Below are 14,409 nucleotides of genomic sequence, written 5' to 3'. Positions count from 1 at the left end.
GAGAGAGAGAGAGAGAGAGAGAGAGAGAGAGAGAGAGAGAGAGAGAGAGAGCGCTTATTATGACAATAGAAGCTTGTGGTTTCCAGAGGGTTTTGAATATAATTTGAGGTTAAAGAGAAACAACAAAATCACTAAAAATGACTTACAATTTATTACTCTCAAGTCTTTCTGTTTCAGGAAAAGCCAGATGAGCTGTTCCTGGTACGAATTAAGTTCTCTTCCTAATTCACCCTCCAGGCTTCATTTTGGCCTTGTGCAATCTCCCTATGGAAAGGGCATTGTTTCGTGATTTCTTTTTTTTCTTTTTTTTTTGGTTTTTTACTTTTTTTTTTTAATTTTAGGATTTTATTTATTTATTTGACAGTGAGAAAGAGAGAGAGAGTGCCCGCACAAGTAGGGGGAGCAGCAGGCAGAGGGAGAAGCAGGCCTCCAGCTGAGCAGGGAGCCCGATGCGGGGCTCAATCCCAGGACCCTGGGGTCATGACCCAAGCCGAAGGCAGAGGCTTTAACCCACTGAGCCACCCAGGCACCCCTGTTTCGTGATTTCTGATACAAGTCAGACCTGGCTGGCCATCACTTCAGCCAGTCACCGACAGCTGTAATGGGGGACCTAGCCTGGTACAAAAGCCGCCAGCCCTGGGTGTGAAGGTCACCATTGCAATTTGGCCTGAAAACTGGGACCATAACATTTATGCTTTTAGGGAAAGCACATTGTTCATCTGGAACTTGAAGGGATTTTTGTTTTCCTCCTACCTGAGCCAGGAAACTATTCAAAGTATGTTTGCAACGTGCTTAGCACTCCCTACTTGTCCACGCTCTCCTCCAAGCACGCACGAGAGCACTAAATTGTGGGTGAGCTGCTCATACCAACAAATGCCCCCTTCATGGTGCTCTCACAATGCTCTCTCACTTTAGATGGCTCCGTGGACAGGCGCCTGGCTGGCTCAGTGAGTAGATGAGACTCTTGATCTCAGGGTTGTGAGTTTGAGCCCTGCACTGGGTATGAACATTACTTAAAAATTAAAAAAAAAAAATTTATTATCAGATGGCTCCTTGTTGTGGGTGACGTTGTGTTTTCTTTTTAGCATAGGTGAGTAAGATACTGAATTTACTACTTTATCAGTATATACTTTACTACTTTATCAGATAATAGCACATAAAAGGGGTTTGGGGTGAGATGGGTGTTTTAAGCCCACCCAAAACATGCTTTTATTAAACAATTTGAATGCTAGAAAATTCCCTGAGGCCAGCGAAATTCTTCATAGTACCAATACTCAATTTAATTTTGCCTACTGATTCTAACTTTGTAAAGAAAAGTAGACAGAGGGGAAAAAGCTAGTACCTGTAAGCATTTATGATGTGTTGGGTACTGTATTCACCAATTAACCTACATCATTTAATCCTTACCTAAAACTTCAAGGCAGGTGGTGTAAGACTCACCAAGGACAAGTCACTTGCCCAGGGCTAGGGTTGAAACCCAGAGCTGTCTGGTTCCAGAGCCTCCCCTCCACCCCCCACCCTCCCCTGGCATGGACTCTTCCCTATAGACCCAAACTGTTGTGTTTTAGGAAAGGCAGCTGTACTTCAGTCAACTCTGCCACTCTGATTTTTGAAGAACTGTTTGCCAGCTCTATTCCTTCCATAGGATGGTTCCAACATTAACTTTGCAACTTTAAAATAAGGCAGCAGTGGAAAGAAGCTTCCGTATGAGGACACGTAACAGTGTTTTCTGCCCAGAGTTCCTAATTCTTCACTGAATCCTCTGGCAAGTTTCCAGCAAAGAAAATTAGGTGTAGGGCGCAGGGGAGGCCTTGACCCAGAAAGCTGGAATCAGATAGAAGGCTGAGGGCTTAGAAAAAGTGTGGTTTGGGGAGGTCAGAATTAGGAGAGATTTCTCTCTGCTTAAAGAGGAAGAAGGTTTTAGGAACGTTTCAGGGAGGAAATAGCATTTAAGCAGAGCCTTGGCCTTGAAGGATGGGGGAAAACTCCTCTCAAGCAAAAAGGAAACCGTGAACAAAGACACAGAGGCAGGAAAGTGAGAGCACTGGTGGGAAATAAGGTATTAATAGTGCTATATTATCAACAGTGCTGCTCTTCGTAACAACACTCCGGTATCTGGTACAAAATAGAATGTGTTCCATAGCCAAGTATGTTACAGTCCTCTGTTGCGGGAGGAGCCGTCTTTTCCATGCTACGACACATCCGGAAATTCTGCTTTTTGAATGGCATATATTTGCGTAGAAGCGGACACATTAATGGATGTCAAGTTTAAGATCCTGTCTCATTTTGCTTCTGCAGAAGGAAACTCCACTTGCCAACGCCGCCTTCTGGGCAGCAAGGAGAGGCAACCTGGCCCTGCTCAGGCTGTTGCTGAACAGCGGTCGAGTGGATGTGGACTGCAGGGACAGTGTACGGATGGATTCCTGCGGTATATGCATGCCAGGGGCACGCCATTTCCCCTGCCGGCATGAGAGCAGCTCCCAAATACATTGCCCTTTACAGTGCTTACCTACTTGCTCTGTATGCTTGCTTTATCCTTTATAAAGTCTAGGGTACCCTGGTGAATGTAAAAACATATTTGGGGCTAGGGGGCACTAGGTGACTCCGTTGGTTAAGGGTCCAGCCCTTGATTTCTGCTCAGGTGGTGATTTCGGGGTATGAGATTGAGCCCCAAGTCAGGCTCTGTGCTCAGTGGGGAGTCTGCTTGGGATTTTTTCCCTCTGCCTCTCCCCCCGACTCACACACTTTACACGCATACACGCTCTCTCCTCTCTCAAATAAATAAATATTTTAAAAATTTAAAGACATATTAGGGAAACCATTACATGCATAAGACAGAAAGCAGCCACAGTAAGGAAAGAGGCACTTCACTGGGAATTAGAATTGGCAAGGTCCAAGAAGAAAAGCGTTTTTAGTCACAGAATTCAAACCAACTGCTTCCATAGGAAGTGGAGATAATTCAGAGCAGAAGAGGACTGCTGTGAATGTGTAAGTTGGGTTTTTCTGCAAGGAGAAGAGAACTGAGAACGGAAGCTGCCACCCAGCCTCTTACCTTTCATTATCATTGCAAACATCAGTACACTCACTGGTGAGTAAGGATCTAAAGATGGATACTACTGCCCACTGGCAGGCATCATCTGGGAATGATGTTCCCTTCCCAGATAGAAGCAGGGATTCCTCTGTACTCAGCAGGACGATACAACTTTAGGGATCAGGAAGACAGAGAGAGAGAGAGAGAGAGAACAAGTATTTGTATTTTAGGGATAAAGATGTTTTCAAGGGAGCCTTATTGTTTTCCCAAAAACAGGATGTGGCATTACAACTTTTATTGCACAAGTTTGGTAAGTGCGATCAGCTGCACCCTGAGATATCCAGGTTGGCTCCATTTTGCCTACTGGGGGCATCAGTCTGCAGTGTCTTGGGTCTGCACTTCCAGACCCACCCAGACCCTTCTTCAGCAGGCTCTGTGTCCCAGAGCCTGAAAGGTAGGGCCTAGTGGACTTGCTTCTCTCTGACCTCCAGTTGGGGTGGCCAATGGGGGCACTGGTAGGAATCGGAGGGTGGGAGGACAGGGATGTCGGGGAACCTGGTGGTCTTGTTCTGTCTGGCAGCAGTGCTCTAGTTCTGTGTCCTGGGAGTCACTGCCCTCCCCCACCACCCTGTGCCTTCAGGCTAGGCTGACAAGGGAGCCCCATTGCCGCTAGCTCCAAGTCCAACATTGTTCTTGTAGTGTCCTATGCCCAGGGCACAGCTTTAAAAATCACTAAACTTTCTTCCAGCTATCCCAGTGTGACTATGCCCTCTGCTCCTTGCTGGAACCCAGACTGATATGAGGTCAGGCATCTGTGAACTTGTCACACCAGTCATACTTGGGTCTTCTGGGCAGCAGTGCCACAATGGGCCACAATGGCATAGGAGCTCTGGTTTTCATTGGGGCCTCACCCTCTGATCGCATTGATGACCATGTTTCCTCTTTTCCTTGAAGTCACCTTTTCTCAGCCACCCCTATAACTTTTTCCTGACTTTCAGTGTCTGAGGGGCCACCTCACAGTGCCACACACATTCTGCCCCCAAGATAGTAAGTACCTCGTACTCTCAGCCTCCCCAGCACTCTTTCCTCCTTGGAAAGTGTGTGACTTGTCCTGCTACCTCCATTCCCCTCAGAGCTCATCCTCTGTCTCTCTTGGTCTGCTATCTCAATCAGAAATTTTGCTTCTATGAACAGATACTAATATGTTTACTCTTCCTCATTTGAAATAAAAACTCATTTTATGGGGCACCTGGGTGGCTCATTGGGTTAAGTCTCTGCCTTCGGCTTAGGTCATGGTCTCAGGGTCCTGGGATCAAGCCCCACATCGGACTCTGCTCAGCAGGGAGCTTGCTCCCCCCCACCCCGCTCTCTCTGCCTACCTCTCTGCCTACTTGTGATCTCTCTGTCTCTCTCTCTGTGTCAAATAAATAAATAGAATTTAAAAAAACAAAAACCAAACTCATTTTATTCACAGCTTTCTGGAAGAATGATTCCTTAACCCAAAGGAGTGAGTCTAATTGCTGGGTCATAGGATAGCTCTATTTTTTGAGGAACTTCCACACTGTTTTCCAGAGTGGCTGCACCAGCTTGCATTCCCACCAACAGTGTAGGAGGGTTCCCCTTTCTCCCCATCCTCACCAACATCTGTCGTTTCCTGACTTGTTAATTTTAGCCATTCTGACTGGTGTGAGGTGGTATCTCATTGTGGTTTTGATTTGTATTTCCCTGATGCCCAGTGATGTTGAGCATCTCCTCATGCACTATTAGGTATTTATCCAAAGGATACAAAAATACAGATTCAAAGGGAAACATGCACCCCAGTATTTATAACAGCATTATCAACAATAGCTCTCTGTGGAGAGACCTCAAATGTCCATCAACGGAAGAATGGATAAAGAAGATGTGGTATGTGCACAAGCACATGTGTGTATGTTAATGGAATATTACTCAGCCATCAAAAATGAAATCTTGTCATATACAACAACATGGATGGAGCTAGAGTGTATTTTGCTAAGTGAAATAAGTCAGTCAGAGAAAGACAAATACCATCTTGATCTAATCACTCATATGGAATTTAAGAAAGAACAGATGAACATATGGAAAGGGCAAAAAGAGAAAAAGGAGAGAGGGAAACAAGCCATAATAGACCCTTTTTTTAAAAAAAAGATTTTATTGGGCGCCTGGGTGATTCAGTGGGTTAAAGCCTCTGCCTTCAGCTCAGATCATGGTCTTGGGGTCCTGGGATCGAGCCCCATGTTGAAGAGCCTGCTTCCCCACCCCATCCCCCGCCTGCCTCTCTGCCTAATTTTGATCTCTGTCAAATAAAATGAATAAGTAAATCTTTTTTAAAAAAATTTTTTTAAAGATTTTATTTATTTATTTGAGATAGCACAAGTGGAGAGGAGGGGCAGAGGGAGAGGGAGAAGCAGATTTCCCACTGAGCCGGGAGCCCAATGCAGGACTCAATCCCGGTACCCTGGGATCATGACCTGAGCTGAAGGCAGACGCTTAACCAACTGAACCTCCCTGGTGCCCCAAGAGACTCTTAGCAGTAGAGAACAAACTGAGGGTTGATGGGGGATAGGCTATCTGGGCGATGTGTATTAAGGAGGGCACTTGCTACGATGAGCACTGGGTGTTGTATGTAAGTGATGAATCACTGAATTCCACTCCAGAAACCAATATTGTACTATATCTTAACTACCTAAAATTTTAATTAAAAAATAAATTATTTAGGGGTGCCTGGTGGCTTAGTGGGTTAAAGCCTCTGCTCTCTGCTCAGCAGGGGGTCTGCCTCCTCCTTTCTCTGCCTACTTGTGATCTCTGTCAAATAAATAAAAAATCTTAAAAAAATAAATTATTTAAAAATTAAAAAAAAAACAATGGAACAAGTCTAGATGGTAATTTCAGACAGCTTGTTGATTTTGAAAGGGTATGTAAGATTGGCGGTAACAGAGACAGAAAGATATTTGGGAATAATACAGGACTTGGTTCCCCTTGAAATTTCACTGGGAGGATTTCTATGTCCTTCAGGTGCCACCTGGACATAGAGTCTGGGTTACAGAATGACCCTGGTGGTGAATGACCTCTGACTAGTCCTGCTCTGGCCAATGGGGCCCCGCATCTGGTCCACCTGGAACTCCTAGGAGAGCTGATGCAGTGCAAGGAAAGGACCTGGGGCTCTCTTGGGAACTGCTCTCAACCTCAAGTTCATGGCCATGCTCAAACTTCCAACAAAAAACATTTAAAGTATGAATACATTATCTGTAGGCCACCCACCACACAGCAAATCTTTGATTTGCTAACATTTCACCTTCATTCCTAGATTAAAGTGGTCTCCTCATGATGTTTACATTTTTGCCTCCTTTATCTCTCTAATGCACACTAACCATCAGATGAGCACTGGCAAGCTCCCTCTAGCCTTTTGAGATGTATGAAGGTATGTGTCACTGTAGTGTTTGTTGTGGTCTTTGCCACATTTATATCCACTGTATCCAATGTTCAAAATCAGCTGGTTTTAAAAGGTACATTTTAACATCAGCCAGTGAAATAAATTAACCTTAACCTTTAGGGAATTATGGTTTGTCCAGCCTGATAATTTTGGATATAAAGGAAACATTTTTGTCTAGCTTAATAAATACATCAACGGATACTACTTCTTTGTTCTCTCTCCTTGCCTCAACCTCTGACTTTTTCTCAATTGACCATGATGTGAAGTTGAAATACAATCTATAAAGTATTTTTATATTTTGTTTCATTCAAGCCTCCTTCCTTTAAAGCAGATGCATATAACATTTTTTATCTTTCTTTTTAAATATCAAAATTTAAGTTGCTCTGTACTCCTTGTGCCTCATGATTGATTTTTATTTTGAAGCAAGTATAACCTATATTAAAAAAAGTATAACCTATAATAAAAACTTTTTCTCACCTCTCATGGAAAGGATGAATAACTCTCTATTCAGATTGGATTTCTTTTTAAAATTTAATGTGTAATTAACATGCAGTGTTAGTTAATTTCAAGTGTATACTATAATGCTTCAACGAGTCCATATATTACTTAGTGCTTATCAATATAAGTGTACTCTTAATCCCTTTCGCCTATTTCACCCATTCCCCAACCATCTCTCCTCTGGTAACCATCAGTTTGTTCTCTGTAGTTAAGAGTCTGTTTCTTGCCGGGCGCGGTGGCCCGCGCCTGTAGTCCCAGCTACTCGGGAGGCTGAGGCAGGAGGATCGCTTGAGCCCAGGAGTTCTGGGCTGTAGTGCGCTATGCCGATCGGGTGTCCGCACTAAGTTCGGCATCAATATGGTGACCTCCCGGGAGCGGGGGACCACCCGGTTGCCTAAGGAGGGGTGAACTGGCCCAGGTCGGAAACGGAGCAGGTCAAAACTCCCGTGCTGATCAGTAGTGGGATCGCGCCTGTGAATAGCCACTGTACTCCAGCCTGGGCAACATAGCGAGACCCCGTCTCTTATAAAAACAAAACAAAACAAAACAAAAAAAAAAGAGTCTGTTTCTTGGTTTGTCTCCTTTTTTCCTTTTGTTTGTTTGTTTTGTTTCTTATATTCTACATATGAGTGAAATCATATTGTATTTGACTTTCTCTGACTGCCTTATTTTGCTTAACATACTCGCTAGATCAATCCATGTTGTTGCAAAGGGCAAGGTTTCATTCTTTTTTAACAGCTGAATAATATTCCTGTGTGTGTGTATATAGATATATAGATAAGTATCTTTTTTTTTGATAGGTATCTTCTTTGTCCATTCATCTATTGATGGACACTTGGGCTGCTTTCATATCTTGGCTGTTGTAAATAATGCTTTAATAAACATATGGGTGCATATATTCCTTCAAATGAGTGTTTTTTGTATTCTTTGGGCAAGTACCCAGTAGAGCAATTCCTGGGTCCTAGGGTATTTCTATTTTCAATTTCTTGAGGAATCTCCATACTATCTTCTACAGTGGCTGCACCAATTTGCATTCCTGTCAACAGTGCATGAGGGTTCCTTTTTCTCCATATCCTCGCCAATACTTGTTTTTTTGTGTGTGTGGTTTTGATTCTAGCCATACTGACAGGAGTGAGGTGGTATCTCATTGTGGTTTTCATTCGCATTTCCCTGAAGATGAGTGATGTTGAGCATCTTTTCATGTGTCTTTTGGTCATCTGGATGTCTTCTTTGGAGAAATGTCTGTTCATGTCTTCTGCCTGCTTTCAAATTGGATTATTTGACTTTTGGGTGTTTAGTTGTATGACTTTATACATTTTGGATAGTAACCCATTATCAGATTTGTCATTAGCAAATATCTTTTCCAATTCAGTAGGTTTTTAGTTTTGTCTATTGTTTCCTTTGCTGTGCAGAAACATTTTATTTTGATGTGGTCCCAATGCTTAATTTTTCCTTCTGTTTCCCTTGCCTCAGGAGACATATCTAGAAAGATGTTATGGCTGATGTCACAGAAATTACTGTCTGTGCTCTCTTCTAGAATTTCTATGGTTTGAGGTCTCATATTTAGGTTCTTAATCCATTTTGAGTTTATTTCTGGGTATGATGTAAAGAACGTGGTCCATTTTCATTCTTTTGCATGTCCGTCTGGTTTTCCCAACACCATTTGTTGAAGAGACTGCCTTTTTCCCATTGCATATTCTTGATTCCTTTGTCAAAGATTAATTGACCATAACACCATGGGTTTCTTTCTGGGCTTTCTGTTCTGTTCCATTGACTTATGTGTCTATTTTTGTGCTAGTACCATACTGTTTTGATTTCTACAGCTTTATAATATAACTTGAAATCTGGAATTGTGGTATTTCCAGTTTTGTTTTTCTTTTTCATGATTGCTTTGACTATTCTGGGTTTTTTGAGATTCTGTACAAATTTTAGGATTACTTGTTCTATAGAAAATGCTCTTGATATTTTTACGCAGATTGTGTTCAGTCTATAGATTGTTTGGGGAAATATGGACATTTTAACCATTTTTTTCTTCCAGTCCATGAGCATGGAATGTCTTTCTATTTGTTTGTGTCCTCTTCAATGTCTTTCATCAATGTTTTATAGTTTTCAGAATACAGGTCTTTCTCATCCTTGGTTAGGTTTATTCCTAGGTGTTCTATTATTTTTGGTGGAATTGCAAGTGGGACTGTTTTCTTAATTTCTCTTTCTGCTACTTCGTTATTAGTGTATAGCAATGCAAGGGATTTCTGTACATTGATTTTGTATCCTGCAAATTACCAAATTCATTTATCAGTTCTAAAGTATTTTTTCATTGGAGTCTTTAGGATTTTCTATGTATAGTAGCATGTCATTTGCTAATAGTGAAAGTTTTATTGCTTCCTAATGAATTTGATGCCTTTTATTTCCTTTTTTTGTCTAATTGCTATGGCTAAGATGTCTAGTACTATGTTGAATAAAAGTTGTGAGAGTAGACGTCCTTGTGTTGTTCCTGATCTGGGGGGAAAGCTCTCAGTTTTCCCCATTGAGTATGATGTGCACTGTGGATTTTTCATATATAGCCTTGATTATGTTGAGATATGTTCCCTATGTTCCTACTTCGCAGAGGATTTTTTATCATGAGTGGATGTTGTACTTCGTCACATGCTTTTTCTGCATCTATTAAAATGTTCATGTGGTTTTTATCCTTTCTCTTATTGATATAACATATCACATTGATTTGCAAATACTGAACCACCCTTGCATCCCAGGAATAAAGCCCACTTGATTGTAGTGAATGATTGTTTTACTGTATTGTTGGGTTCTGTTTGCTAATATTTTTTGAAGATTTTTGCATCTATGTTCATCAGACTTAATGACCTGTAGTCATTAAGACTTTTTCTGTAACGTCTTAATCTGGTTTTGGTATCAGGGTAAGCCTTACAGAATGAATTTGAAAGTTTTCCGTCCTTTTATATTTTTTGGATAATTTGGGAAGAATAGGAATTATTTTGAAATGTTTGGTAGAATTCACCTGTGAAGCCATCTGGTCTTGGACTTTTTTTTTTTTTAAACATATAATGTATTATTTGCCCCAGGGGTACAGGTCTGTGAATCATCAGGCTTACACACTTCACAGCACTCACCATAGCACATACCCTCCCCAATGTCCATAACCTAGCCACCCACTCCCTACCCCCCTACACCCCAGAAACCCTGTTTATTTCATGAGACTAAGAGTCTCTTATGGTTTGTCTTCCTCCTGATCCCATCTTGTTTCATTTTTACCCCCTACTCCCCATGATCCCCTGCCTGCCTCTCAAATTCCTCATATCAGGGAGATCATATGATAATTGTCTTTCTCTTATTGACTTATTTCACTCAGCATAATGCCCTCTAGATCCATCTATGATGTTGCAAATGGCAAGATTTCATTTCTTTTGATGGCTTCATAGTATTCCATTGTATATTTATACCACATCTTCTTTATCCATTCATCTGTTGATGGACTCTAGGTTCTTTCCATAGTTTGGCTATTGTGGATGTTGCTGCTATAAACATTCAGGTGCATGTGCCACTTTGGATCACTACATTTGTATCTTTAGGGCAAATACCCAGCAGTGCAATTGCTGGGTTGTAGGGTAGCTCTGTTTTCAACTTTTTGAGGAAACTCCATGCTGTTTTCCAGAGTGGTTGCACCAGCTTGCATTCCCACCAACAGTGTAGGAAGCTTCCACTTTCTCCACATCCTCACCAGCATCTGTCATTTCCTGACTTGTTAATTTGAGCCATTCTGACTGGTTGAGGTGGTATCTCATTGTGGTTTTGATTTGTATTTCCCTAATGCCGACCAATGTTGAGCACTTTTTCATGCGTCTGTTGGCCATTTGGATGTCTTCTTTGCAGAAATGTCTGTTCATGTCTTCTGCCCATTTCTTGATTGGATTATTTGTTCTTCAGGTGTTGTGTTTGATAAGTTCTTTATAGATTTTGGATACTAGCCCTTTATCTGATATGTCATTTGCAAATATCTTCTCCCATTCTGTTGGTTGTCTTTTGGTTTTGTTGATTGTTTCCTTTGTTGTGCAAAACCTTTTGATCTTGATGAAGTCCCACTAGTTCATTTTTGCCCTTACTTCCCTTGGTTTTGGCAATGTTTCTAGGAAGAATTTGCTGCAGCTGAGGTTGAAGATGTTGCTGCCTGTGTTCTCCTCAAGGATTTTGATGGATTCCTGTTGGACTTTTGTTTGTTGGGAGTTTTTTGATTACTGATTTAATTTCATTGCTGGTAACTGGTCTATTCAGATTTTCTATTTCTTCCTGATTCAGTTTTGGTAGGATATATGTTTCTAGGAATTTAATGCTTTGTATTTCAGTGGTGTTCGTTGTTATTTCTCCTCTTTCACTTCTGATTTTATTTTAATCCTCTCTCTTTTCTTTTTGATGTGTCTGGCTGAAAATTTTTTGATTTTGTTGATCTTTTCAAAGAACTGGCTCCTGATTTCATTGATCATTGTTTTTTAATTTACTTTATCATCTATTTCTGCTCTAATCCTTATTATTTTCTTCCTTTTGGTTTTGGGTTTTGTTTGTTTCTAGCTCCTTTAGATGTTAGGTTAGGTTGTTTATTTGAGATTTTTCTTGCTTTCTGAGATAGGTCTGTATTGCCATATACTTCCTTCTTAGAAACACTTTTGCTATATTCCAAAAATTTTGGACCTTTGTGTTTTCATTTTCATTTTTTTTCTTTGTTTTTTTTTCTTTCTTAATTTCTTCATTGACCCATCCATTATTTAGTAGAATGTTATTAACTTCATGTATTTGTGCTCTTTCCAGATTTTTTTTTCTTGTGGTTGATCTCTAGTTTCATAGCATTTTGGTCAGGAAAGATGCATAATATGACTACAATCTTTTGAATTTGTCAGTATTTGTTTTGTGGTGTAATATGTGATCTATTCTTGAGAATGTTACGTGTACACTTGAAAAGAATGTGTATTCTGCTGTTTTAAAAGTTTTTTTTTTTTAAGATTTTATTTATTTGACAGAGATTACAAGTAGGCAGAGAGGCAGGCAGAGAGAGGAGGAAGCAGGCTCCCTGCTGAGAGAGCCCGATGTGAGGCTCAATCCCAGGACTCTGAGATCATGACCTGAGCCGAAGGCAGAGGCTTTAACCCACTGAGCCACCCAGGCGCCCTATTCCGCTGTTTTAGAATGGAATATTCAGGATATATCTGTTAAACCCAACCAGTCCAATGTGTCATTCAAAGCTACTATTTCCTTGTTGATTTTCTGTTTTGATAATCTGCCCATGATGTAAGTGGGGTGTTAAAGTCCCCTACTCTTATTGTATTACTCTGTTAGTTCCTTTATGTTTGTTATTAACCTTTTTATATATTTGGGTGCTCCCATGTGCTACTTGCACACTGCCCAGGTGTATACGTATTTACAATTATTATATCTTCTTGTTGGATTGTCTCATTATTATATGGTATCCTTCTTTGTCTCTTGTTATAGTCTTTTTTTCAAAGTCTACTTTGTCTGATATAAGTATTGTTCCCCAGGCTTTCTTTTGACATCCATGTGCATGATAAATGTTTCTCCATCCCCTCACTTTCAATCCGCAGGTGCCTTTTGGTCTGAAATGAGCCTTCTAGGCAGCAGATAGATGGGTCTCGTTATTTGAATTTTTTTTTTTAAGATTTATTCATTTATTTGAGAGAGAGAAAGAGAGAAAGCATGAGTGGAAGGGGCAAAGGGAGAAGGAAAGAGAGAATTTTAAGTAGGTTCCATGCCTAGTGCAGAGCCTGACACAGGGCTTGATCTCAGGATCCTGAGATTCTCAAGTCCAGTGAGTATCTTTTGGACCATTACTTTAAATTCCCTATCAGCCATGTTACTTATCTCCATTTCACTTAGATTTGTTGCTGTGGTTTTGTCCTGTTCTTCCATTTGAGACATATTCTTCTGTCTCCTCATTTTGTCTAACTCTCTGTGTCTGTTTCTGTGTTTGGAAAGTCAGCTATGTCTCCCACTCTTGAAACTAGTGACCTTGTGAAAAAGAGCTCCTGTAGCATCTTGCAGTGCAATGTCCCCTGTTCCCAGAACCTTGCACTGCAGGGGGGTCTCCCATGTGTGTTGTGTGTTGTGTGTCCCCTGCTGTTATGGCTGAGCCACTTTTTCCTTCAGCCCAGGAGAGCCCAGTGGCTCTCCTTGCTGTTTTGGGCAGTGTTTGGTCCTGGTGATGTTTGTGGGCCAGTCTGGGGCCAAGCCAGGCTTGAGTTGAGTCAGACCAGTTTGCCAGACATGCAGTAGCACCAAACTGCAAGCTGCTTTCCCTGCGTTGTCCCCTGAGATGCTTTCACTGGCAGGTGGGGCCTGCAGTCAGACCAGCTGTCTGCACCCAGCCCACTGCTGGGGCCCCAGTATGATTGCTTGTGTGGTTATCTTTCCCTCTCCCCAGGGCAGGAGTCACTTTGGAGTGCCACTGACCCTTGCTGGGGCTGCTTGCACACTGCCCGGTTTGTGGGTCTGGTTTGAGTGGGTTCCAGGCAAAAGCACACCAGAGGGGGCAGATCCACAACCCACACAGGGGGTAGTGCATGTCAGCCAGTTAGGTAGTGAATATCCATGCTTCACTGGTCCCTGCAGATGGTCGTGGGAATTTGCTTGGGAGCAGGAGAAGGAAATGGTGCCTACCAGCTCCTTTGCTCCTAGAGAAGTCTTCCAAGGATCCCTGCTCCTCCAGCCATTTCTGAGACTAGTAAACAAATCTCCTTCCCATGTACCCCAGGTATTTTTTAAACCATTGCTTCTGTGCTGTATCTCTGTCGGCTGTTTGTGGTACTGTTTCTTTAAGGGTGAGGACCCAGTTTCCTCTTGCCCTCCATCCTCTTCCACAGCTGAGCCACCGATTTTTAAAATTCCAAGGACTCCTGGCTGGGTCAGTCAGTAGAGCATGCACCTCTTGATCTCTGTATTATGAGTTTGAGCCCTGCGTTGGGAATAGAGATTACTTAAAAATAAAAATCTTAGGTTGCCTCTGGGTGCCTCTGTCAGTTAGCCGTTGGACTCTTGATTTCTGCTTGGGTCATGATCTCAGGGTCATAAGAGGGAGAAGCAGACTTCCTGCTGAGCAGGGAACCCGATACAGGACTCGATCCCAGGACTCTGAGATCATGACCTGAGCTAAGGTAGAGAGAGGCTTTACTGACTGAGCCACCCAGGTGTCTCTCTCTCCCTCTCCCTCTGCTCCCCTGCCCCCCCCACACACAGCGTGTGTGCACGTGCACTCTCTCTCTCTCTCTCAAAAAATAATAAAATTTAAAAATAAAAGCCTTTAAAAACTAGATAAAAATGAAATTCCAGGCTTTCAGTCCTGCTGGTTATAAGAACTCATGAAATTTGGCTCCTCTGTCTTTCAGAACCAAATATTATGGGGATTCATCATCTC

The 14,409-nt window shown here is 41.9% G+C and overlaps 1 protein-coding gene across 1 annotated transcript in view; it reads left to right on the top strand.

Moving 5' to 3' along the window:
* The window catches only part of LOC111142511 (ankyrin repeat domain 29), a 54,530-nt gene that overhangs the window by 9,188 nt on the left and 30,933 nt on the right, over window positions 1-14,409 (top strand). The window contains exon 2 of the mRNA XM_022495745.1: window positions 2,299-2,409. Within this exon, the coding sequence (XP_022351453.1) occupies window positions 2,299-2,409 (111 nt within the window). The remainder of the gene's footprint in view (window positions 1-2,298; window positions 2,410-14,409) is intronic.

The sequence above is a fragment of the Enhydra lutris genome, unplaced genomic scaffold (genome assembly GCF_002288905.1).
Source record: "Enhydra lutris kenyoni isolate GAN:26980312 unplaced genomic scaffold, ASM228890v2 scaffoldscaffold8, whole genome shotgun sequence".
Classification (NCBI taxonomy): Eukaryota; Metazoa; Chordata; class Mammalia; order Carnivora; family Mustelidae; genus Enhydra; species Enhydra lutris.
This window is presented reverse-complemented; position numbering and strand designations above follow the sequence as displayed.